Source organism: Pagrus pagrus (assembly GCF_965226575.1).
Source record: "Pagrus pagrus genome assembly, chromosome: 1".
In the NCBI taxonomy this organism is placed as follows: domain Eukaryota; kingdom Metazoa; phylum Chordata; class Actinopteri; order Spariformes; family Sparidae; genus Pagrus; species Pagrus pagrus.
This window is the reverse complement of record NC_140185.1, coordinates 24,398,512-24,424,555: the sequence shown is the minus strand read 5'-3', so window position 1 is coordinate 24,424,555 and position 26,044 is coordinate 24,398,512. Positions and strand designations below refer to the sequence as shown.

Genomic DNA, 26,044 nt, shown 5'->3' with positions numbered 1-26,044 from the left:
AAAAAAACTATGGTCATTTTATAATTTCATAGCATATGATTGTATAAACATAAACATAGATGGACATCAATGAAAATCAGTTACATAATGTTTAAAATACATCTACTCCTCTTTTAGCAGGTGAGAGTAAAATGCTTTTAAGAGGTTAAAATCTTCACGTTTACATCAGTCAAAGGTCGACATACAGTGTTAAGTCATACAAGCTAAAATATAAACAAAGACAATTAGAAATCAATTTTAACTGTGAATTAACGTTTCATCCATTCATATCTGAGGCTGACGACACCAGTGGTCTTGAATGAGCTGACATGCTTGCGTAAATTCTACCAAGACAATGACACATGAGGTTTTTGACGATCATACCGCACAGTACAAAGAAAAAACTGCCTCCCAACACGTGACAAGTTGCTAGTAAAGGGTTGATTGCAAGTGCGGCGACTGAGTCTCTGAGCATCCAGCAACTGTGGGGGTGAAGATCAGGGTTTATCGGCTGGGAGGGGGGTTGTTATTTGGGTTTGCAGCCTCCCCCATCGTCTCTGTGAGTGCTTAAGTGTAGTTAGTGGAGGAGGTATATATTATGGGGGTAGTTCAGTGGTTGTCAGTTAGACTAGAGACAGTCCACAAACTCAAGGCGGGTGGAGATTGGCGTGTCCGTGGTGAGCGATGCGGAGTTGACGAGTGGTCACAGCCTGTAGTTACCGTGGAGGTAACTGGTTTTGATGGTAATGTGGTTTGCCACCGTGGACGGACCGACAGGAAGCAGTGTCAGTGACGAGGAAGACGCTACCTCCTCCCAAAAAAGTGTGGCTGCCTTAAGAGTTCTTGGCGACCATCTTCATCGTGATGGTCTTCACTTCTGAGTACTCCTTTAAGCCGCTTTCTCCCCTGAAAAGAGACAACAGGAAATAGTCACAATGCTGCTCGTTTTATCTAAACTATCATCCCCTCAGCAGCTTTGAAATATAGTGTATACACTGCTGGAGGCTCCTGATGTAGAAACATTGCAATATCCTCTTAGATGAAGATTTATGTGATGTTAAGCAATTTTTGAAAGTAGCTTCTCAAAACACAGAGTCAGTATTAGTAATATTTAGCGGGCAGGAAACCAAGTCATACTCACAATTCACGTCCATTGCCAGACATCTTATATCCTCCAAATGGACACTGTGTGCTCAGAGCGTTGAAGCAGTTTATCCTGGGAAATACACAAAACATTGATCACTCTTGTGTGTTTGACTCATGTGGTTTGCTGTTATAAAATGGTGCATAACTTTGTCCAAAGCAGTAGTGTTACAGCTGCATGCAGTGAGACTGATGTTAAAATGTAATGTCATTGTCATTGCTGTTTTGGAAACCATCTGGGTTTAACAACATAATTCCATCGTTATATAACAAACACAGCTGAGAGTTGTCAGGTTGTATATTTGTGAATTCACCAACTGTGGGCGCTTTGGGTGGGAAAGACTGAACGGATGCAAAGGAGACTGAAGTTGAGGTAGAGTGGAAATGGGAAAACTTTGGGATTGGTGCAGCCTGAAGACAAAGAGTTTTCAGCTGGACAAAACTCTGACTGAGAAGATAATAAGAAGGACGGGGGAGGATTCTGTGTTATGTGAGGCATTTTTATACAGTAACCCTTAACACAGAGCGACAAGATTCAAACTGAGGAACTGTGGCGAGCAGATATTAAGAGATGGAAGAGAGAGATCTGACTTTGAATAGAACCAACAACAATGTTTGTTTACAATAACTTCCAGGTAGAAAACCCCTGCATCGCGCACTAGCTGTCATACAATTTGTCTTTTTTTCCTGATGTTATTTCAAAGTGTTTACATTTAATTCCTCTAAAATGCATGTTTGATCCTTTTCGCATTGTTGGAGACATGTTGGAGAGTTTACCCAAAACTGGCTGTAAGTCCGAGTTTATTGCTGTTGTGAAGATGCTAGCAATATCGTCAGACAAGCGAGTTACGTATATTTCTTGAAACGTTACAGCTTACAAGAAAATGACAACAGAAATAAAAAAGTTTGCTGATTTCACATATCACCAGCAGTTACCACCAGCAGCAGATGTTTTATCTTATTTTTTAACCCTTACAAAACCAATAGTGTATGAACACTGCTGTTGTGTTATTTGGGGTGATATTGTTGGAAATAGGCCATATTTGTTGAGGAAGAGAAGATGGTCAGAAACGTCTCAAAGTACCAAACAAAATCCTCAACAGATGAAGATAAGTAGGATGGTGAATGATCAGCAGTAAGAATGACGGACGAAGTAGAAAAATGTTTCCTCAGCTGGCAGAGGATTGCAGTCAAGTATGACATGTGGTGAAAAATTCTTGGCAGATGCTGCATGTTAGCTATACGTCTACTCCTACAGTACTTACAGCCATCTGCAGGTAATTACAAAAGAAACACAATTTCAGGTGAAATCAAGAGGTTATGTTTTATGACCGTTTCATTTATACTTTACTCATGTACTCATTTATATATAATTATAAAATGAGGGTGTCGATTTACATTTACATGCTCAGTTTTGCATTGTTGTCTCGCACTGACACGTTGCTCTTGATATATTTACATCTCGAATGTCTGAGCTGAGGGAAAAAAGTGAAAAAAAGGAAGGAAAACATTTCTTTGTGGCTTGTGTAATGATAGTGAAGTGGCACGAAGCCAGTTAACAGTTCCTGGATGCCAGAGTCTTTCTGAGATGGTTGATTCTTCCCACATGAAAAATATTACTTGTTGCAGCTAAAAGAAACACAGCAGATGAAACTTACCAGACAGTGCCAGCCTGCATGGCTGTGGTCACGGTCATGGCTTTGTTGATGTTGTTGGTGAAAACAGCCGCAACAAGACCATAATCTGAGTTGTTGGCTCTTTCTATCACTTCCTCGATAGTTTTGAACTTCATGATCTGCTGGACGGGGCCAAAAATCTGTAAAGAGATCAAACATAAAGGTTGGTTACTTGGTCATATTAAGAGGTCTGAAACACTTTAGTGCTAGCAGTTTTAAATGCAGAACATTGACTTGAATAAAGTGTTTTTATATTGTGGTATCACTACTTTCACTTGAGTAAAGAACACCACTTCCTCCACAACTGTTTTTCTCACAGGTATACATGCATTAGATGTGCTGGAGCCAACAAAATCCCCGTTCTTTAGCATTGTACCTCCTCTCTGGCGATGCGCATGTCATCCCTCACATTAGAGAAAACAGTGGGCTCAATGAAGAACCCTTTCAAGCCCAGAGCTTTGCCTCCGCACTCCAGCTTGGCTCCTTCACTGATGCCACTCTGGATAAACTCCAACACACGATTCTGCTGCTCCCGACTGATCTGTGGGGGAGGAGAACACACATTACATCAGATCCCAGGGCCGAGAAGACAATCAAAGAAAGGTAGGGAGAGTGGAAGATGCATCGAGCGATAAAAAGAGAAACTTCTGCTGTGTTGACCTCACCTGCGGACCCTGCTCAGTAGTGGGATCAAATGGGCTGCCGACTATCCTCCTCTTGGCTCTCTCCACGCTCCTCCGGACAAACTCATCATATATGGGCTCTTCCACATAGATGCGAGAGCCTGCGGTGCAGCACTGGCCTGCGTTGAAAAACACGCCCTGGTGGGCCTGTTCTACAGCCAGATCCACTACGAAAAAAAGACAATTTGGTCAATAGTTTGCCTATTGCACAAAATCTACAGAACAGATTTTTCGAAAACTTGAAGTTAACTTGTTAATTAACAATGTTAATGTTAATTTTTCAGGGGATAATGCATGGATCTTGATGAAAAAAAAAACAGGTATTCAGGTGGCTTGTATCTATAAATTACTTCAATTTGGTGCAAATTGAAAATCTGATGAGTTTAAATTATGGTTAAGCAGTAAAATGTAGAGTGACACAGTGCTACAGAGTTTGAAGGGGACTATTGGGCCTTGGAGGAGGTATGTGCTCTACAGAGTGCCATTCTAGGTTAAGTCATGAGTCTAATTAATAACTTATAAATACGGCTTGATAGTGAAAAAAGTAAGAATTGAATCATCTCATCTGCACCCAAAAACAAAAACAAATAAAACAGTGATGTGTGGAGTATATTGTTACACAATTTGCCCACACATTTATTGGAGCTATCCTGTGCAAATCTGATACCTGACACCTGAGAGACAGGACCCTGCTGTTGCGCACAAAGGGTTAACGGACCCCTGTGATTTATGGGTCTCGGCTGAAGCAGCCGACGGAGTCAGGGCCCATTCTCCTGATTTACAGGGCCTGGGGAGCCCCTCTCACGGCTGCTGAAAGCATTTGAAAGACTCGCCACCCCCAGTTTGGTGAGCCACTTAGAATTTATATGAAACCCATCCATCCACAGGTTTTCATAGCACTACAAAGCTTTTGAGCATGTTAAGATTGTCACCCCATGTGTGTTTATCCACAGACTGAAGGTCCTGAGAATGGGAACTTAACAAAACAACGATAGTGACGGACCACCATGTGAGGGTGACAGGTAAATGAAGCACTGAATCAACAACATTAGCTGAAAACTTACTATCAGCATCAGCAAAGATGATGTTGGGGTTTTTTCCTCCCAGCTCCAGCGTCACTCTCTTTAGGTTAGTCTTCCCAGCTGCTTCTTGGATCAGCTTGCCGACCTAGCAGAGGAAACAGATCAGGGGTTTACTCAGAGAGATGCAGGCCAGATCAGTAAATCAGCCGAAGCCATTAAAATAGCTTAGAGAGGTTGGTTAGCTCCAAACAGGGAGCGCACCGGTAGAGCAGCTGAAACATGAGTTCTCCAAACACACAGAATGAATATCTATTACAGGTTTTCTGGAGACGGCAACAGGAAAACAAAAAGATGTATCAGCCGATTATGGAATCTGATGTCTAATGAAGGGCAGGAAGAAGTAACCACAAGGTGTGTGGGTGGTGTTCTGTGATCCGACTATCTGAGACAGGAGGGGGGTTTGGTATGAAACGGGTCTGGTGTGTCAATAAAGACGATGACAAGGGATCGGCTGTGGTTTTTCTTTATCTTTCTATCATCCCTGTTTCCTCTTTAATCCTTATCACGGGGGATAATATCAAATAACAAAAGGAAAACCAATAGATAAAACATTGAAGGACAGCTTTGCTTGATATGGTCATTCTTAAGAGACCATACCAGTCTTTCTGCATGTTTGCATAAGTTAAATTGCTATAAAGTTTTAGATTCTTTAATGATTTTGCTCTGCCGTTACTGGCAGCCACTGACTTTCATTTGTTTTCTTATGATATGAAAATAGACTAGCAGACTCAAAACGTGTGTATATTGCATAATCTGCATTTGTTTTTGCTACATGACAATGTTATGACATTATTATCATAATAAGGCCGATTAAGTCTGTATTTTGATTCCTCGCAGTTTCAATGTCCAATAAATGCCTCGCAGTAGAAGACAAAATAAACTCCAATGGTTTGGAAACGTGTTAGTTAGCTATGATGCAAGGTATGGATCATTTGTAGTAGATAGGCTAAAACATGCAAAACAGCTAATATTGTTCTTTCAGGGATTAGTTTGACATTTTGGAAATGATGCTTATTTTCTTTCTTTCTGAGAGTTAGATGAGGAGATCCAGCAGGAGGTTAGCTTAGCTTAGCTTAGCGAAAAGACTGGAAACAGGAGGAAATCCACCTACCTTCACTTCTCAAACTCACTGATTACACACACAACCCCCCGTGAAACCAAAAAGTTGTCATATGAGCCTTTTCATTGTTTGTTTGTAGCTAGCATCAGCAATGTGTGAATATGTGGTACAAACAGGCAACCACTTGAGGGGGCAGATGATTCGAACAACAGCGGTGTTGTGGCGTGAATACAATTGAAGGGGCAGATGGGATGACACATTCAGGGGCTGAATGTCATCGATAACACCTAACACCATATTTAATGTACAGTTATCTCATCTAACTCTCAACAAGAAAGCAAATGCACCTACTTCCCTCAAATGTCGAACTGCTCCTTTAAGACTGATAGAAAATGGCAGTGATGGTGATGATGTGGTCAACAGTCTCAACAATGGAGTGAGTTAGCTGCTTCGACAGAAATCTTTTCCATGTTTCGACATATTACATTAACTCTTGATAACAACAAGATAACAAGCCTGAGAAACCCCACAAACCTCCCTCACAACACTACACCCAAAACAAGCATTCATCTTCCTGTTACTCATACTGTCTGCTTCATTTTCCAAAAGTACTGACGGTATAAAGTGGGAAAATACCCTCCAAAAACCCCCACCTACAACATGGAAAAGTCTCATATTCTCTCGCTATATTCTCTATTGTTTAAGTGGCTATACTATGATATAGTAGAAAACAAAAGAGTAGAACAGAATCAACCCTGTGCTGTGGCTAGTACCAAAGCTGTATAAAAGCAACACAATACTTGGCTCGGCTTCATGTTTCTGATGTGTTTTGTCTGTCTTTGATCAGAAACACAAAGAGGCTGACTAAGGGGGAGACTAGCGTGTGTTTATTCAAGGGTAGAGGAAACACGCTGGGCTGCGAGACTCCTCCGTGTGGAGTCACAGCCACATGTGAGTCAGTACGAGGATGAGTTGTGGTCCTGAAATCCACCTGTAGCTTCACGACCACCTCCCAGCCTGTGAGGAGATGCTGTGGTCACCAGTCTCCCCCCCAACCCCTGCTACTACAGTGCAGTGACTCACTGTCTGGGCATCAGCCGTCTCTCACAGCACTGCCTCATTCTCTCAGTAATTGACTCCAGATCACATGAAACAACAGGAAAACTAGTTAAAAAAAAAAAGAAAAAAAAAAAAAGGGCCACTCACAAAGGAAATGTTCAATCATGGCGTGATGATAAAAGAAAGAAGATGTTTGTGTTAGAAGGTTTAGCATTTAGCATATACCTCTGCCTACAAGAGGTGGGACAAAGCTCAAGAAAAAAATGTAATATTCTCTAATGTCTCCCACATGAAATGGATTCTTCTATACAAATATTTTCCTGTTAAATGGGTTAAATTGACAGATATTATGATATTAATACACCTGAACTAACATAATTCAAGCTGTTTATGATCCCAAATTGGTGTGACAGTGCGCCGCGAGACGGTGGCCAGGTTGGTTTGTAGGTGTGTGATGTTTCTGAACTCCTGTGGAGCAGCTGGTTTCTGGGAAAAAAAAGTGACCTCAGTGACTGTCCAGCCTTTTCCAATGGGATTCACAGGAAGTGCCTTTGGAAGATGGCCATGATGTCACACTGCTGTTTGATGCATTGCTCTAAAAACATGTTGCTTGAAAGCATCTCCACTGAGAGGGAGTTTTGACAGATGCGTCATTTGTGGATGCCAAACTGATTCCCATTCTCTTTTCTCTTTGGTCTCTACAGACGGGAGGCTTCTTTCAAACTGTCAGATAATCCAACCATTACCATTCTTTATAAATCAGGGAGGTGGGTCATCAGATTTGTCAAAGCTGTAGTTTTCAATTTCCTATACAAGCTACTTCTGGTTTCTGTGACAATTACAGAACTGGAATCCAATTTTCTGTGAAAGGGCACAGATTGGGACAAATCTTCCTCTTGGGTCATACAGAGAGTGAGCTAATAGATGAAACAAACATCGATTTTCTCATCACATCTGATAATTAGACAAGACAGTTACAGTCAGGAGAAACTTTGTGAAATACTGTCTATGACGAATTCTTCATTATTTGGGCCTAAATTCTGCAAATGTTTTACATTAAGTCTTTTTTGTGACAAAAGCATTGTTTCTGTTCGTCCTTGTGTCCTAGGTAGTGAGATCCGATCACAAGTGGTCACTCGAGGCACGTTGTAAAGCCAGGTGTGAACTGAGCTGTCCACTTGCGATCGGATCACCCACGTTAATACCAGGTGTAAACAGGCTAACGTGCACGCTGATTCTCCAACACACCACCAGAGTCAAAACAGACATCTCCAGAAACCACAAGGCTAATCTGGACATTACATAAACCTGGCTCATGGAGCACAGATACATGTGAAATACAGACTGGTCCCATCACAACATAAATTCCACATTAGGGTTGCTGTAAATGGTTTTACCAGAGGGGTTCGTTTGCAGCTAGAAATAACAGATGTTTATAAATGATCTGCAGAAAAGGAATCTGCTGTCACTCTGGCTGCTCCCTGGAATGCATGTGGACCGTAACACCTCAGAGCGCTCAACACCTAACATGGTATGTCCTTGATGATTGAGCTTGCCATTAACTACTTCCCTGTCCTGCAAAGCTACAAGGGTTTATCCTGTGTGTGTCCTGATAGTGAGCTCAATGAAAGACGCTGTGGAAGTGAGTTAATACAGCAGAGGAAAACAGAAGAGGGGCAGCGTTTCGGAGAGATGTGTTTGTATAGTGCATGTGTGTGAGATAAAATCAGAGCCGTCCTGTCACGAGCAGTAATGACAGGGCACGCAGCTGAAGTAAGATGTTTATCATTTAGACTTCAATACAGGCACACAACGTCCCCTAATTACCCAGCCTGCTCTTATGCTCTGCACATGTTGGCCACTGTGTCACTTGCTGACAAAAGCAAGCATTAGACAGCTGTTGATCTGAACCACTTTATTAGAGAAAAGTACCTCGGTTGATCCCGTGAAAGCCACTTTGTCTATGCCCATGTGCGAAGCAATCGCAGCTCCTGCCGTTGGCCCGAATCCTGGCAAAATATTGACGACTCCCGGTGGAAACCCGGCCTGTCAAAACAATATGAGAGGAAACAAGCTTTAGCGGAGATGACAGCAGAGCCAAGCAAAACCACAGGCGGTGTGGGGGAATCCGGACCCAACCCAACCTCCCTACCAGCAGAGAACGCAGAGAACATCAAAAAGAAGAAGGCAACAGACAGATAGTCTCCAAAGTGAGGCGAGGTCAGAGAAGACAGGGAGGATGTGGACACTGAGATTTGTACAGCATGATTAGGTTTCTCTACATAAACTTGTGATGCATTGTTCCTATCCTGTTCAACTCACTCATGTGTTTGCCCCTATTGTACACACTCCTTGACCCTGTAGCTACAATATCATGCACTGCACTTACTATGTACTTGAATTAGTTGTATGTTATGTTTTACAAGCTGCACTATATGTGAAGCTCTGTTATGTTTTGTCTATGCTTTGTGTGTCAGTGCTCTTATATGTACGTACCGAACCTAAAGGGGCAGTATGTAAGAATTTTAGTTGAAAAAAATGTGAAAATAAATTACAATCATCAACAGATTGTGAGGAAGTAAGAATTTTGACGTTATGTTGTACAGATACAGTATCTACTGAAGTTATCATGCTTAGCTTCCAGTCCGGACCGACTAGCTACATGGCTAACTGAGCTAACTACCTAACAGCAGTTAGTGGTTCCTGTGATGATGTGCCTGTGACGAGGTGGCCACAATTCAGTATATAAAGTGTTTGATTTAACTCAAACCAGCATCTTTTCCTAGACCTAACCAAACTGCAACCTTTTCACAACGTTGACCACGTGACCACAAGGGAACATTTATGTTGCTGTGGCCTGTTCGGTCTTTTTAGGGTATGAAGACACGTTGACTAAAATCTAATGAATTTGGCTAAAGCAACATTATGTAACTTTTTAGCTTAAAATAACAGCTTCAAAAATCATGTTGATGGTACAGTGTCTTGTAAAAGAGTGAATGATGTCTCTGTCACTTGTTTCTGCACTATATAGCTTCAGTAAGTAGAATCGCAGCGTTACATACATGTTTATTTCAACATACAAGTTTTAACACATAACATTGTTAAGATGTAGTGAGTTTTGTTTGTAGTCACCACCTAACATGTATGTTACATCGCCCCAAATGCCAATTTCTACATAATGTTGCTGATAAAAGTGATTCATTACAGTCAGTTCACTTGAATATTCTGTGTTAAAATGTGTTTCAACTTAACATCTTTTCATCTCAGTCATTGTGAAAACCACGGTGGCCATGAGAGTCTTTTTTGTTGTGTTTGTGTTTCTGAAATGTATTTGTGTTTTGTGAATTGTTGTTGTGTTTTGCCCTCCAAGGCCATCGTAGAGTCTGCTCATAGGGAAGTGTGTTGACTTTTTAAAGTGGAATTTTTGAACACCACATTGACCTCTGTTGTACTGAGGTAGCTAATTAAATCAAAACTATCTGCAGGGTTACAGACCGCTACGAGTGACTGACGAAAAATGTTTTGTTGTGATTTCGGTGAACTGGCCCTTTAACTCTAGCTTTAACTGTTTTATGACTGATTCTGAAAGGATGCACCAGATATTCAAGTGACACTCGGTTAAACATCTGCTTTTTGTCACCTTGTGGTTACACTAACATTAGACTATCCAAATAAAGTGTTTGCCAAATTCACAGTGAACTTTGTGTTCTTGGCAAACCTGTAAGTGATTCTGATTCAGTATGCCGGAGCATTAACTTTGAACATGTGAACTCATTGTGGTTGGCAGTGAGTGACTGTCGATTACCTCCTTGACGAGAGCCGCTATGTAGAGGCAGGTGAGCGGTGTCTGTTCGGCCGGTTTGAGGACAACAGTGTTTCCACATGCGAGCGCTGGTCCCAGCTTCCATGCTGTCATCATCAGAGGGAAGTTCCACTGTGCGTGACACACACACACACACACACACACACACACACAACACACACGCGCACACACACACACACACCGGAAAAAGACATCATGCATCTGACTGACACACTGGGTGGTCACAAGTCAAGCTCAATAACTCATCGCTCTTAAGTCACTTACTCTCATTTTCACTCTGTCTAAACATAGTCAAGTGAGAAAATGTTCTCGGCACTTGTACAGTATTTTCTCTTCCCACAGTATTCTGAGAAAGCCGGGAAATTGCAACACATGTGCAATAAACCCATATCACTGTACAACACACAGGCCTGTGTTATTTCTGCTTTGCACAGGAGCCCATGGGGCTCAACGCAGAACCACACGCTTTCTGCACTCTTGCACAATCAACAGTGTCTCTTTCTCCTTGATCTTTTACTCCTTTCTCACCATTCTCCTTTCCTCAGACCCACTCTATGAAATCCCTCAGCTCACTCTTCTGCCTCGCATGTCTCAGTCTCTATTACTCAAGCTAGCTGGCACCGTTATTTTTGGGGCTTACCAGCAGGATTTACCCGAATAAACAGTGACTGTCAGGGAATTACTGGAAAATGCAGAATGTGATTCAACAAACAGGCCGGACTAACAACCAACGACGTCTCTTCTAAACTCGCTCTTATCTTTTCAAGCTCTTGTGTCCATTTGTATCCATCATGCATGTCACTTGTAGGAAGGGGGAATACTCACAGGGATAATTTGTCCACAGACTCCAATGGGCTCATATCTGGTAAATGTCAGATACTCTCCATCTGTGGAGGAACACACACACACACACACACACACACACGAGAAACCAGTGTTAGTCATTCTGAGCTTTAGTAGTTTAAAGCCTGAAACACATGAAAAATGTCACCACCTGATACCCCCGCTGTTGTTGACTCAACATGTTAATTTGTAAACGAATCCACACGCAACATTCCTGGTGACTTTACCCTGGTGAGAGATTACATTTCCTACAGCACAGGCATGTGTGTAACAGTTTTAGGTCATAGAGATGGGTGTTATGCTGGAAAGGTTTGCTCATTCTTCTTGCATTACTTAAGTAAAAGGAGGTACTTACTGAGGGTGTGCCATGCTTGTTCATTCCCCACAAAAACAATTGATATTGAGAAATGTGTGTTTAAATTTGTTACAACAGTCGTCAGCTGATGAAACATTGCCTAATGTTGCATTTGGACTGGAATGATCAATGCGAGATGACAAGCCAGATAATCATTTTCAGTGTAACAATGGACGCAACACTGCGGTAAAGATTCTCATATATCAAACTTGTTCCTTATTTCGGCAGTGGATGTTGGGCCTTTCCAAACTGTTATTGTTTGGAGAACGAAACTATAAACCTATTAGACAAGAGATTTTCGGGAGGAACTCGAGTATCTGCGAGCTTTGTTTGAAAGTGTGACGCCTGCAAATGACTTATATTTCAATTTGGAACAAGCAATGTAAACTATACCGGACTGCGTAGCCAAAGGTGCTCCACACAATGACTCTCCCCATTCATTTCACGCTGTCTGTGATAGAGTCGAACACAATAAGCTCAGCATAACGTGCAAGGCGGAGAGATGCTGAGAGGTGGCTGCCGTTAGATGTCCTGCACTACATCCCGACAGGTGAACAAAAATGGTAACTTGCATCATACAGGCTACATGAACACCTTTGTTTATGTTCTCTGAAGGTCTACTAGAGCAATATAGCTCAAACCAAAGCCCTGGGAAAATGCTCGCCGAGGTTAGTTTGGCAGCAGCGCACAAGAGAAGCTTTAAGAGGGACATTATAGTGGTATCAGCAGGTTTCCCATGCTCTCTCTTATTCTATTTCCTTTTTTTGTGCTTCCTGTTGAAACAGACAGCCAGAGTTCCCCTTTTTCCACCTCCCAATTCAATAGCGATGGCAGCCTCCTCAGGACAATATCAGTGTTGGGTTTGATGGCCAGTTTGATACTTTACTTTGCTGAGTAAAAGCCTCCATTTTTCTACAAAACCTTAGATTTTCATCCAACTTAATACCCCAAATTTCTTGAAGCAGCGTTGATTAATATCTCCATAATAACAAAGGATCAAATGATGATGTATAAAGTTGAGCATTTTAGTGTCTTTCAGGTCATTGTTTTGGTTTTCACACACATTATCACTCATGTTGTTTCAAAAGGTAAACAGCAGGAAACTTCAGAAAAAAAGGCTCTAGAAATCCCCGAAAAAAGACAGAATTAGTGACTAGCTGGTGAACATAGTGGGACATCTACCAGCTAAACATCCAGATATTTCCCTCAGGAGTTGGTAGGGACCAAAACAGAGCTAAAAGAGAGCACCCAAGACACTCGGTTACATTGGTCAAAGTATTATATCCAACCAATCTAATAACAACCCGGTGATTTTACCTTCACACCTACACACCTCTGTGTCCATCTCCAAAATGTATCTGGACACACACATGATTCATCCTAGTAATCTTCTACTAATAACCTCCAGCAACCCCTTCAGCCTTTTGTCCATTTCACTTAAACTCTGTTGAAGTCATCGAAGAAGGATCGTACCCATTGGGATAGAAGTGCCGTGGATCTTGTCTGCATATCCAGCGAAGTACCTCAGAGTCCTTATGGTTCCCTGGAGGTCCACAAACAGGGTGGGCAGGAAAGGCTTCCCACTGTTCAGTGACTCAATAGTCTGAAGAGAGACGGGGGAGACGTTTTGAGAAATATGTGATATAACCTTGTGATCCTCACATAATTCCATACTGTTCCAGTCTTTACACTCTCCCAGGGGTGAAATGTGACACCAAGATAACACTAAACCACAAATACAGCCCCTAAGTTACAGTTATATGTTCTCTTTAAGGCAAAGTAAGTTTATTTATATTTCTTAAACACAGAGGAGGCCCGAAGTGCCTCACAGGAGGCATAAAAACGCTTCAATGAGCAGGAAAACAAACTAAAAAAACAAGAATAAAATGAAATAAACAGACAAAGAAATAGTGGTTATGCTACAGTTTCAATGCAGCTACAGCGCTGTTATAAATAATTAAACAAATAGGGTAATAATCCAGTGTATAAGAGGACTGTTATTATACATATACACATTATAACATTAACTGATGGGGTGAAACGCAAATATTGCGCTTTCTTACTGCAAGATAGACACTGTCTCGCTCCACCAGGTCAGCCAGTTTGGCCAGCAGACGACCCCTCTCTGATGCGTCCATCCTTCGCCATACGGAGCCCAAAGAAAAGGCGAGACGAGCCGCCTGCACCGCTTTATCAACATCAGCCTGTGACACAAGAAGGAAACATAGTAATAATCCAACCTGGGACAGTAGACAGGTGCATTTGTCAACATTGCTGAACTAAGGAAGAGCAAGAATGACCGCAAATAGTTTGAACGTGTATAAAGAGCTAAGAGCCAGACGTTACGCTGTAGTGAGAAGAAAAACTGAAACCTAATTTTACTGTTCAGCTTTCCAGGTGTGGAAATGAATTAAGGACATTTACTCAAACAGTCTATATGCTTTACATTCATTGCTCAAAGTGTATTTTTTCAGAAAATCTGATTTTAAGAGGTGGGGCATGATTTGTGACATCACAAATAGTTTGGAAATCAATCCTGGTTCAATATCGCAAACACAAGTGTGCTGTGGAAACTTCCTACAGTGCACAAACACTGAGAATGGACTTTGCAATGAAGTAGAAGACATCTTGTGTCCAGCAGGAAAACTTTGCATGTTCATATAATGTGGATTTTTTAATGAGGGAGAAGAAGTAATGCAGTATTTTATTTCCCTGCAAAAAAAAACACCTTGTCAGACCCACATTAGAGATGTACGTGTCTGAATCCATGTGTGAAGATGAGCTTTAAATTCTGTTTGCATACTGTAATCTGAAATCGCCATATTGGTGCTGGTCCTGGACCATGATTGCAACTGACCAATCACATTTTTGTAATGTCATTGCTTTGCGAGACGGGACAAACACCAGAAAAATACGCACACGGAAGAAGTGATCCTTTCTAACACGTACTTAATGTTGTGAAAGAGTCTATTTTTACCAAAGCCTAACCGTGTATGTTTGTTGCCTAAACCTAAGTATTTTAGTTGCCTTACCAAATAACAACAGAAAACAGAAAAAAATGGGAGTTAACAAGTCTTTTGGGAGACAGTCTGCTGCTAAACTCTTTCAGTCACAATGGCTTCACATGTGGTCTTTGTCGCTTCTTACAAAGGTGCAATCATGGTCCTGGAGCAACATTAACTAAGATGTCTTGGAACAACACTAACATGGCGATATCAGATAAAACGCATCAATATGAAGTAACTGACACTGACAGGGCCTCTCTGCATGATGAGAACTTTTACTTAAATTGTGTTGTAGAAATACTTCTATACTCTTACTCCTACAACTTGTACGTGGAGTATTTCTAACGACTGTCCCAGCACTAATACTATCTGGAGTAAAATAACCCTGTTTTCAATGAAAAGGACATGACAGAAGATGTTTTGCTGTAGAGAATTTACCTTGTCTGCCTCCTGGACCTCACAGATCTGCTCTCCAGTAGCCGGGTTGCAGGCAGGAAAGACCTTCCCGCTGACAGAGTCCTGCCACTCATTGTTAATGAAAATCTGCAGGGAGGAAAATGCAGTGTTTAGTATTGTAGCAGAAAGATGAAACGATGGGTCTGGATCAAGAAGGCAACGTGAATTAAATGCACAGAAAAATCTTAAAACCTTACTCAAACTGACTTTATTTGAAGTAGCTGAGTTTAAGTGAGAGAGACTGACTAAGTTCTTTATTTTTTTTAAGTATTTATATCATGTGAAGCAATGATTTCATTGCACCATGTTGGCTGAGCAGCTCTCCCAGACTCTTGTGTAAGGGATATGGGAGAATCTCTGGAAATCTGGACACAGATTCCTGCCTGTCCAGCATTGCTCTCTGGGGAGTGCTCCACCATCCAGACAAAGGGGTGGGGGGCAGATAAATCCCTATCAGACACCAGACCCACACCCACCCACCTAACCACCCACCCACCCCCACACTCACAGACACACGTTTCACAACATCACTGCTCGTTTACGAGATCATAAAACACGTGCCGCGCTTGGTTTCTGTGATGCGTTAAAGCGAGTCTTCCGTTAAACAACCGCCTGGGAAACAGGACACACTCGACATCTAAAGAAGGAAGATAAATGTTTACAAAGCTGAGAATCATGTGAAGCCCCTCATAAGCTGATGACAAGTGGAACAAAAGAAAACGCGAGGTGTGATTTGAAATCGCAAATATAGGCCATCTTACGCAACAGCTCCTTCCTCGCTGACATGTTTAGATCCATTAGGCAGACTACTCACACACTGTTTTTAATGGCTGTCAGTCTGCTTGATAGATAGAGTGCAAGGAGAACATCTGCTGGCACAAATCTATCCCTGTGTATACATGTGCTCTTACCGGCCTTCGACTTTAGAGGAGTTCAGACGCACCGAGCGCAAAACCTGAGCGCCGGGTTCAAGTGTCCCACAGGCCCGATCCTCCCTGAACTCCCCGACATGTTTACCTCCATAAACGCTCGCCTTTAAGTACTATTTAATTGGCTGTAAACTGTTAGCCGTGTTTACTTTGGGGCTGGTATAAAATGCCAGGGAGTCTGAAAACTGTTGGAGCAAACACATCACCCTGCCTCCTCCCTCCTCCTCCTCCTCCTCCTCCTCTTCATTCCCACGGCTCACGGCCTCATAATGTGGACCCCGCGTATGAATAACTCACATGCAGACGTTTAAGGTGCTCAGTATCTGCGTGTACCATCCCACAAGAGCCATTCCTCCCATCCCCCATGCACCTTTACGCACACACAGGCCGGAGTGGCTTCTTCTTCTTCTTCTTCTCAGGGGCCACCTTTAATCTGACGCTCATTAAGAGCACTTCATAAAATTGTCAGTAACGATAAGGAGCAGAGGGCCAGCTACAAAAACAGAAAGTCCTGTAGAGCACTGAATTAGTTTTTAAATTTATAGGGGCCACTGAAGTGGGGCACCCTAAATCAAGAGGAGCCCCCTGACAGCCTCAACAGTCCGAGCAAGAATGCAGACCATGGGTAGCTTTATGCATGGCGTTAACCCCCTCTCACAAGACGCTGCTAAAGGAGGACGGATGGAGCTGGAGAACAGTGGAGCGAGCCGCCACCTAAATCACGGCCAGAAAAGGACAACTGTCAGCCGCCGCTTGGCTCGGCCCTCTCTCTGAGCTCGGACTGGTGTTGGACTTTTGTCTCGTTCCATTCACAGACTTGATTAAGATGACAGCACTGAGGCGTAAATCAACTCTCAAGGTTTCTTAAAATTGCTTTTTGGGATCATTTGGATGAGGCGCAAAGAACACAAGAATGAAGTGCACATTTTCAAATGATAAATAGTGTTTTTCCTTTCCCATTCCCTGCGGGGTGGATGCTATCACTTTACATCATGGTTTCATGTTTATAAAAATCTACAGAGGGGGTGAAAGTATTCAGATCTACTGAAGTACAAGTACTATTACTGCACTAATACACCACTGCAAGTGGAAGTCATGCATTCAAACCTAACTCAAGTAAAAGAAAACTATCAGTTGAATGTACTTAAAATATGAAAAGTTTAAGTGTGTTGCTTTTGAGCTGAAGGTTGAGCTCATTTTATGTACTGTTTGGTAGTTTAATCTACAGCAATGCATCTTATTCTATAAAATCATCATATTTTTGTCACAAGAACCACAAAATCTCTAGAAATCAACTTTTCACGAGCTCAGAAACACAGATTTTCAGCTGTATTTTCCAGCCAATCCAAGAGGTTTTTTAAAAAGGTTATTTGGATAAAGAAGAAGGAGAATTTAAAGGTTATCAGAAACGTTAAAAACTCACCAGATTCAGAGTTTCACTGGGCAGGAAGGGTACGAAAAATTGTAATCTGACCAGTAACTCGTAACTAAAGCTGTCAGGCAAATGTAGTGGAGTAAAAAGTACAATATTTGCACAGTGCTTGAGTAAATATCAGTGTTGTATGAAGTACCCAAAAGTCAAACTTGAGTTAAAGTGAAAATATTGTGTCAAAATCTTACTTTGATAAGAATGAAAGTCAGCCTTATGAAGTGTAATTGAGTAAAAGTCTTGTAATTTCTGATATTAACTGCACTTGAGTATCAAAAGTACAAGTAAAAGTTACACATATATCTACATGTATATGTTGTATATTAGGAGTCGATATTAAGCATTTTTCTGATTATCTGAATCAGTGTTTTTTTTCATCAGATTAAGGATCAAATAAATAAATGTAAAAATGACTGATACAGCAGGCAATCTGTAAAGTAACCAGTAACTAAAGTCATCAATATTGGCACTGGTAAATAAACTTGTTAGATTTTTGCTGAAAATCAGTGAGTACTCAGAGTTAACTTTGGTATCCAGAGACAACATTTTCTGTACAAACAGTTTTCTGCTTTTTTAACTTTCAGACGATTTAGTTTTAAACATTAATTCACAAAACCAAAACATTCAAACTGACAGAGAGCGCTGTGATATGTGACGCCTGACACGTAACGAGGATGCCTGATGTGGATTAGAGCTAAGCAGTAAGCATATAGGTCAAGACTTTCTGCATGGGCCACAGGGCAGCTGCAAAACATTTAGCAACTCCCCACGCTGTTCTGCAAAAGCTGTCAATCATCATCCAGAGACAGAGAGAGAGGCAGACAGGATCGCTATGGGGACAGTGAAGGGATGAGACAGGATGTATGGACAAGATCGTTTTGTTCATCAAATCAGCTACAAATCGGTGCCCGTGTGTTCATTTAAAATGCAGGTGTTTTAATCGCCATCATCCGTTACAGAAAGATTTACACACTCGAAGTAAAAGTGAAATACGAGGGTGTGAGCGTCCGTTTGTGATGCTCACAAAACTTTGCGTGATTTTTTGTGATAAGTCATTTTTTAGGAGTAAGCTGTAATAGGAAGCAAGTTAAGCCAAAAATATTTTCTGCAGCTAACAAAACATCTGTTTGGCTCTTTGCTTCTTCTCACAGCTCGGATGGTAACGGCTGAAGGAACATGTAAGTTCTGGTTTTTTATTTTTTTTAAAGAGGGGGTGGGCCTGTATGCATATGTGTGTGTGTTTATACACAACACGCCAAGATTCCTCAGCCAGACGGATCCTACCCGGGCACCTGCGATACTCGTCTGCGCAGGAAGTTTCATATCCTCCCCTATCACAGGACCTCTATTTCCTCTCTGGTTCTGGACGGGTTTCAAAACTCTTATAATTGCTGCTGTTACAAGTGAGCGGAGAGAGAGAGCATGTGAAAGTGGAGACCAGCTGGTGTTTTTTTCCCCTGCTCCTCTCCACATGTCTGACACCACGGAGCCTTTCGTTGTTTTTCACTCACACACCCACAGACAATGCCACCCTGCGCTCCTGGGTTTGGCGAGGGTGACCTCGCTGTCACTGGCTGGCAAACGTCTTTGTCTCGTCGGTGTGTGTGGGCAAAGGGGTTCGAGTTGTTCAGTCTGACTCAGAAGTTATGTGAGAAGCCCTACTTTGACATGCCGCTGTAATTGCAAACAACTTCTTATTCCCTTTTTTCGGTTGATTCACTCTTTTAATGCAGTAGTCAAACCACAGCAGATGTTGCACGTCACTGGAGCTGCAGACAGTTTTAGATTAAAGACTTTTTCACGCTTGTATTGTCCTAATTTCTTAACAGTGTCTTCAAAACCACAAATGGGATATTAGATTTTGTTTTATAAAGCTGAATGCAAACTTTGTGGGCACATTCTAATTCAGTAAATGCATATTTTAAGTTAAATCGCCAAACTTTGTAGTATCTCAGAGGAGCAAAATGCCAGAAAACAAAAATATATCATCTTTCAGACTTGATATAAATATTATTCCCTGAACATAATATATGAGAAGTTACTCTTAAATCTTGAAATGAAATGATGAAGACTGTAGAAAGCAAAAGACAAAGGCTACACAGTTGGACTTTCATGAATCAACAATACAAAAGACCTCTCCTCTCACTCCTAGACACTTTTTTTTTTTTTTGCTTTGAACATCTGAGGTTTGATGGGTTTCCTGTGTACTTAACCATTCTTTAAATCTCAGGTCAAGCGAATGTTTAAAGAACAGTAGTTTTACTCATGGGAGATCACTGGACGAGGAGGAAGTAATTTTTTAAAGAAACGTGACGCTTCTCTGCAGACAAATAAACATGGAGGAGAAGCACTTGTGTCTCTGCTGTGTCCTGAGAAACAGGCCGCTCCAACTCCAACAGATTTATGAAGCCCCGTGTTTTTCATAATGACACCGTAAGGATTTACACGTTCCTTGTCAGGAGGGGCTGCGGACTGAAGGTATGGGAAGTTAACAGGGTAACCTCGCTGTCACTGCTCTTCCTTAAACAGTGATTAAGAGACAGGGGACATGATGTTGACGTGTCTGCTAAGATGGTAATTTACACTCGCTGCACAAGTAGGCATTTCACACCAACGGACATATTAATGGCGGTGCACACTTACCCTGTCACAATCCAAGAGATGTGTTTTAGAGAGTATGTGGCCATGTGTGTGCAGAACAGGGAGATTGTGTAAGCAAAAGGCCAGAGAAGGAGGGGGAGAGAGTTCTCGCTGTGCTCGTTGTGATAAATCATTTAGGTGCACGGTATCCCCTAACTTTGGCTCTGTTTGATCTTGATCACAGTAAGATGGTGGTTTTGAAGTGAAAGACTCCAGAACTGCAGGTCAGGCTCTGGCGAGGCAGGGCCACTAACCCACACAGTGAGGCAGGGTCATAATTTACACCCCGGTGGACAGCACCTAGCATCGGGGAGCCCCAAGCCTCCATCTGTGCTATCTCAATCAGTGACAGATTGATGGAGCCCCTTATTCATCCGAACTGAGTGGATGTCTCTGCATGGACGGCTTTTGCAAATACGCGGGTCTGCAGCAGGCAGGTTCTGCACAGGTTCCTACGGTGAAAGTGCACTAAAGCCACCATGAGCAAAGCAACAAAGAAAATTTACAACTGTTGATTAGATTAAGAGATCTTTAACCCAGACAGTGAGCGAGGCCACAGCGAGTTTGATCCCTCAACCTGGTCCTGGTTAGTTCTTTACAGTTGTGGGACTATTTTCTGCCTTATTAGGCAACAAAAAAACCACAAAATACACTTTAAAAATGCAGATTTCGTGCATACACAGTCTTATTAGAGGGCTTACTGCGATCTTATACCTTTAAGAGTTTGCAAAAGGCTCATTGTGCTCACCTTTCACTTCACACGATAAAAGCATTTTACAGACTGCTCCTTCAAAGCAAAAGCGGCAAAGTTACTTCAATTCCTGTAAAATCTGTCCCACTAAGTGTCTGCTTTAACAACTCATTATCGCTGAACGGTGTGAAAAACCACAAAGGCCAAAAGTATCACCCACCGAAAAAGAGCAGGAAAACTTTCTCTGTGTGCCTTAATTATTCACAAAACCTAGCCTCTCTCTCTCTGTTCTCTCTCCTGCCACAAGTGGAAAACATCAATAAATAGCTATCATGGCACTCTTATTTATGGCTTCCTTCGTGGTCCTATCAACCTTTAAACTGTTTCTGTCTTGTAACCCAGCTGTTGGAGCCTTCTAGCAATAGAAACGTGGGGGTAGGGGGAACGGAGAGAAAGTTTTTCTCCTTGTGCTTTCAGCTACAAGAGGAAGGCTGTGTGAAAAAACTACTTATTCAGCTTATAGACTAATAACAGAACTCTAATCTCAGAGGGAAGATAGCTTTACTGATACAATCAATGTGTCTTTGACGGTGAGGAGTTCATGACTCGGTGAAGAGGACAAGGGGCAAACGTTGATTGCAATAAGCCTTTTATGTCACATACTTCCCTGTTGCAGAAGCAAACCTGTTAAGTAATAATACTGTATCAGTGGTATCTGTGTTTCCAGGGTCGCTCAGATGTAATCTTTGCATTGCAAAAAAAAAAAAAAAAAAAAAAGTCATGGTGACTTGATGACTGAAGATTTTTTTTGAATATCTATGAAAGTTAGAAAAAGATTAACATTAAAGAAAAGATTAATATCACTGAGGAGACTCTGTGCAGCTCCATCCACCCGCCCTACAGGCCAGTGAGCAGTGTTGGTTGTTCCCCTGCAGCCGGTGGGGTGGAGAACAGGAACAGGGTGTGAGGACAGCCCACGCCAGGGGTTCCCATAAATCAGGGCCCTTCTGCCCCCTATGTCCACCAAACCAACAGGGACTGGATGATCCAAATTCCTGGGGGTTAATTCACCAAGTCGCTCCCTAAATTTCCTCCTGTACACCGTCGTGTCCACCCCTTCAACTAACACTCTGCACTGCGAGGGAATGGAAAGCTCTACACAACACGTACCGTCCTCTGTGCAGCGGCAGCAGCAGAGTGCCCTTTGCTCTCAAAACGCCGAGGTTTGTGCGAACACGGTGCAGTTAAAGCACTGATTGAACTTCCACCACGCTATCGTTAATGCGTCCTCTAGGAGACGTGGCATTTTCCTCTCACAATCATAAAAAAAAAACACTAGTTCTGCAGCTAAAAGACAAGGTTTTGTTCAGTAGCAGCAGAACTGCAGCGGGGTACATCCTCAGACTGATAATGAGACGTTACAAAGGACCTGATCTTAAGACTTAAAGTCACTTCGGACTGTTTCAGTGTGCGCATATGTTAAAAACATATCAAGACACTGCAGAGATGTTATCAAACAATTTCCCAGAAAATAGACTGGATGTGGTTTACTGATAAATTATTGCTTCACTTAGTACGTGTGCTGCTATTTATATAATATAGCGACAAAATGTTGAAGAACGCACTGAAAACAGGACTTTCACACAAGATGTTATTTTTTTAAATTAATCTTAGTCTCATCTGCAGCATGATTTGTTTCATGACTCAAATTAAGTTCACCATTTTCTCCACCCACATATTTCTCTGACTGCAGGATGATTATCTGCCCTTTAAACGCTAAAACATTTCTTCTCTAAACCAACTCGCTGTCAGACAATAATGAGACCGATTTAAATTACTGCCAATTCTTTGGACTTGACTAACCTGTGTGTAGTGTAAACTGCTGTGATTGCTGAGGCAGGAAGAATTTGGGCTGCTTTGTTTATACACAAACTCAGCCTTTGCCACTGATCGCTAAAATCACTGTGAGCAATGTAACATTAATTATATTAACAAGTTCACAACTCAGTGAATGGCACAGAAACGCCACTGGAGTGAGACGTTCTAATCATGGTGGAGGAGCTGAAAGATTTGGTATATTTCAGTTTGGTATTTCTACTTAATTACTTCTTTTATGGGCGACTTTAATTGAAAATATATTTGATTAATTGGCATCCCATTCAGTGACCTGAGAGGATGTTGGCCTGTGTCTTAACAGAGGCTGCACTCCAGGTGCAAAGTGAATTAAAAACACTAATCACAGTAAATAAATTTCTCTGTGAGCCCAGTTTTTAAATTTTTTTTAAGACTTTAAGCAAAAACAACACGTTTTTTTTAGAGTATCTAAAAATAAAACAAGCTCAGACTTTGACACGCCCTTATTAATTAAAGTTATTGCGCCTGTTGTAACGTTATTGCAATTAAAAGTGGCTTAATTATACACAAAATCAATTATTAGTCTGCAACATAATCACATATTTGAAATGACTGAAATTTGAAAACGTAGGCTGACATCCCTCCTCTGTTGTTCTTGTTTTTTTTCTTTTTTAAATCAAGTTAAGTGAAACCAAGAAAAAACAAAACTAATCAGCTGTAATTCTTAAATATTCAGTGTTAATGATCTTGTTCGGAGGTTATCGATCACTTCATGCTGAGCTACACTGAGCACGTGGACGCACAGAGACTTTATAACGTGTCAGCTTTTTAACATCAGCCCTGAAGAAACCAAGTTTTGCTTCGGAGGAGTTTGTCAGCTCCAGCCCAACAGTGAGAGCAACACGGGTTACCAGATACTGAAAGCTGCCCACAAACACACACATGAGACACACACTCACACAGAAAAGTTCAGCTCAAGAGAAAAAGTTTTGGTTAAGTAAAACACACGGCCACGCATCCAGGAGGAAGACGCTGCGCCGTTACGCGCAGAGTTAGCGGCTCGGGCGGACACAGACCTTGGTGTACTTGATCTCCGGGTTGGGCACCGGTGAGGGCATCAGCTGGAGGGATGCCATGAGAGCAGCGGGGTCGCTCTTCACCTCTCCGGGGATCTCGATCTTACTGGAAGTCATCTCGGCCGTCTCTCTCTCTCTCACACACACACTCTCTCTCTCTCTCACTCTCACTCTGTAGTCTGCTCGTCCTGCTGCGCCTCTCGGGGGTTTTTTCAACAGATTTCTGATTAGGACTTTGGGTTTCTTCCTGGGTTTATAGCCAGGTGTCAGCCGCGGTTCATTTTCATTGGGCAAAAGGAAAGGGCCGTCCTTTTGAAAATTAAATCCACGCATTTACATAAACGACCTCCGCCATGCGTGTTGAGGAGGAGAAACACATCCACCCCACCCACCTCACACTCCCGGTACGCTCAGCTCTCCACTGCTCTCAGTCTACAGTGATTCACAGTTTTACCAACACTTATTAAACTCTCAGATTATCAAAAAAACAAACAAAACAAAAAAAAGTGGTGCCAGGGGATCACTGTCTGATCTTTCTGTTTATCACAGGTGTGGATTCATGTGAACTCGATGAATCAGGAAGTTTTAAATCACATATTTTGCACACACACACAAAAAAACCACCTAATGAACCCAATATACAAAATCTGCCCCACGAGGTGCATTTAACAGCTGTTCTGGACTTTTAATCATATCACGACCTTCATCTGCAGATAAGACTTTGCTCAGTCGTCACGCACACACGCATATGTTCAGATTGTGTGTTTTCAGACTGCTCTCCGCATTAAAAGTTCACTTCCCCCCCTTTTTTAAATTGTTTTCTTACCTTGCATACGTAATGAACACACCTCTACATGTTTACTCTCCAAATCGCACATTCTTTACACCGCCATTAACCATTTCCTAAGTGGCATAAAGGTGTCAAACCACTTTCCTCACCCCTGTCCTCTTTATTTGCCTTACACAACCTCCCCACGGCCTAAGATGTTATGTAAATGCGGACTGGAGAGGGATTGCTGCTCCTCGCTGGGGTGTTGTTGGCAGAGATTTGTCCTGCAGGTGATAATTCCTCTCCTCCTTTCAAAAAACAAAATCCCAATAAACATCCACCAATTAGCTGCGAGCAATCCGTCTCCGAAAAACTAAAGGAATTAAAGCAAATCCCCGCATTACCAACACCCGCGTTCACGAGGCCACGCAGGTAACAGTTAAAGGGTGAATCCGGAGTTTATTTGAGATGGAGGCTGCCAGGAGTTTGTGTGTGTGTGTGTGTGTGGTCAGTGGAAGGATAAATTAAACACAAGCTCTGTGATGTCCTTTAAGTGGCTTTAATTCTTCAGATTTCATAACTCCTCGACAAGGACAAAGGAGTGTGGAGACAGATGCAGGCCCATCATTTGCAAATCCCCCGGAGGATGTCGTTTCTCCATCAGCACATCAGCCTTTTTTCACAGCATGGGCGACACTCTCAAAGTGTCTGTTTCACATCAAAGAGAGGACGAGGCCTGAAACTGTGACATTGATTAATGCATTCAAAACATCCCAATCCGCAGCCTGTCGCCTCACCTTTTCACAGAGCGCAGTGAACGGAAGATAAGACACGAGACATGAGGGACGGTGTGACAACACTTCAGCTCAAATGTATTCATGGAGCTCCCTCTGTTGGAGGAAGGGAGCCTCGGACGTGTCAGAGTCACACTCACTTTTATTCAAAGTTTCTATAATGTTCAGCAGCGGTTTGATGAGGAAAAGATAGGATGGGAATGTCACAAAAAAAAAGGAAGAAAGAAGGCAAGAAAAGTGGAAATATGATAATGTGTGGTGAGATGACTGAGGAGGAGGAGGAGTGGAGCCACAGCAGCTGCAGTGAAGATGGTGAGTGAGGACACTTAAAAAGAAAAGAGACGCAGAACATGCAACGAGATTAGTTTTTGAATTAATAATAATGAAATGTGAATGTGGATTTATTTTAATTGTTCTGTTTTAAATTCTCACAAAGACATTTAACACCTTGAAAAAACAAATCCTACACTGTGATATACTTTTATTTTCCTTCACATTTTCTCACATAAACGTCTCAGACGTGTTGAAACCCAAACACACAGCAGGTCATTATGTTCAGACAGTCCAGCGGCAGTGTGGTGACGGACACCAGCTCTCAGTAATTCAACATCCATGTGTATTTTATTCTCCGGGGAAATACTAGTCTTTTTTTTTTCATTTCATCATCCAGCAGGCCAAATAAATTAAACCACCATATG

The 26,044-nt window shown here is 42.0% G+C and overlaps 1 protein-coding gene across 1 annotated transcript; it reads right to left on the bottom strand.

Moving 5' to 3' along the window:
- On the bottom strand, positions 1–24,036 carry aldh1a2 (aldehyde dehydrogenase 1 family, member A2). Its single transcript, XM_084360957.1, has 13 exons — positions 23,784–24,036; positions 15,147–15,251; positions 13,767–13,907; positions 13,177–13,306; positions 11,331–11,392; positions 10,488–10,616; positions 8,615–8,728; positions 4,546–4,648; positions 3,464–3,648; positions 3,175–3,339; positions 2,781–2,938; positions 1,121–1,195; positions 1–885 (listed from the first exon to the last, which is right to left on the bottom strand). Exons 1-13 carry the CDS (start codon positions 23,898–23,900, stop codon positions 813–815), a joined length of 1,557 nt encoding a protein of 518 aa, XP_084217083.1. The 5' UTR covers positions 23,901–24,036; the 3' UTR covers positions 1–812.
- Between the last annotated feature and the right edge of the window lie 2,008 nt (positions 24,037–26,044).

Excerpts from the sequence above, each read along its gene's own strand:
- aldh1a2 (XM_084360957.1), bottom strand. The coding sequence starts at position 23,900 with ATGACTTCCAGTAAGATCGAGATCCCCGGAGAGGTGAAGAGCGACCCC. Across the intron at positions 13,908-15,146 it reads AGGTCCAGGAGGCAGACAAG|GCTGATGTTGATAAAGCGGT; the intron begins GTAAATTCTCTA and ends CTTGTGTCACAG. Across the intron at positions 3,649-4,545 it reads CATCTTTGCTGATGCTGATA|TGGATCTGGCTGTAGAACAG; the intron begins GTAAGTTTTCAG and ends TTTTTTTCGTAG.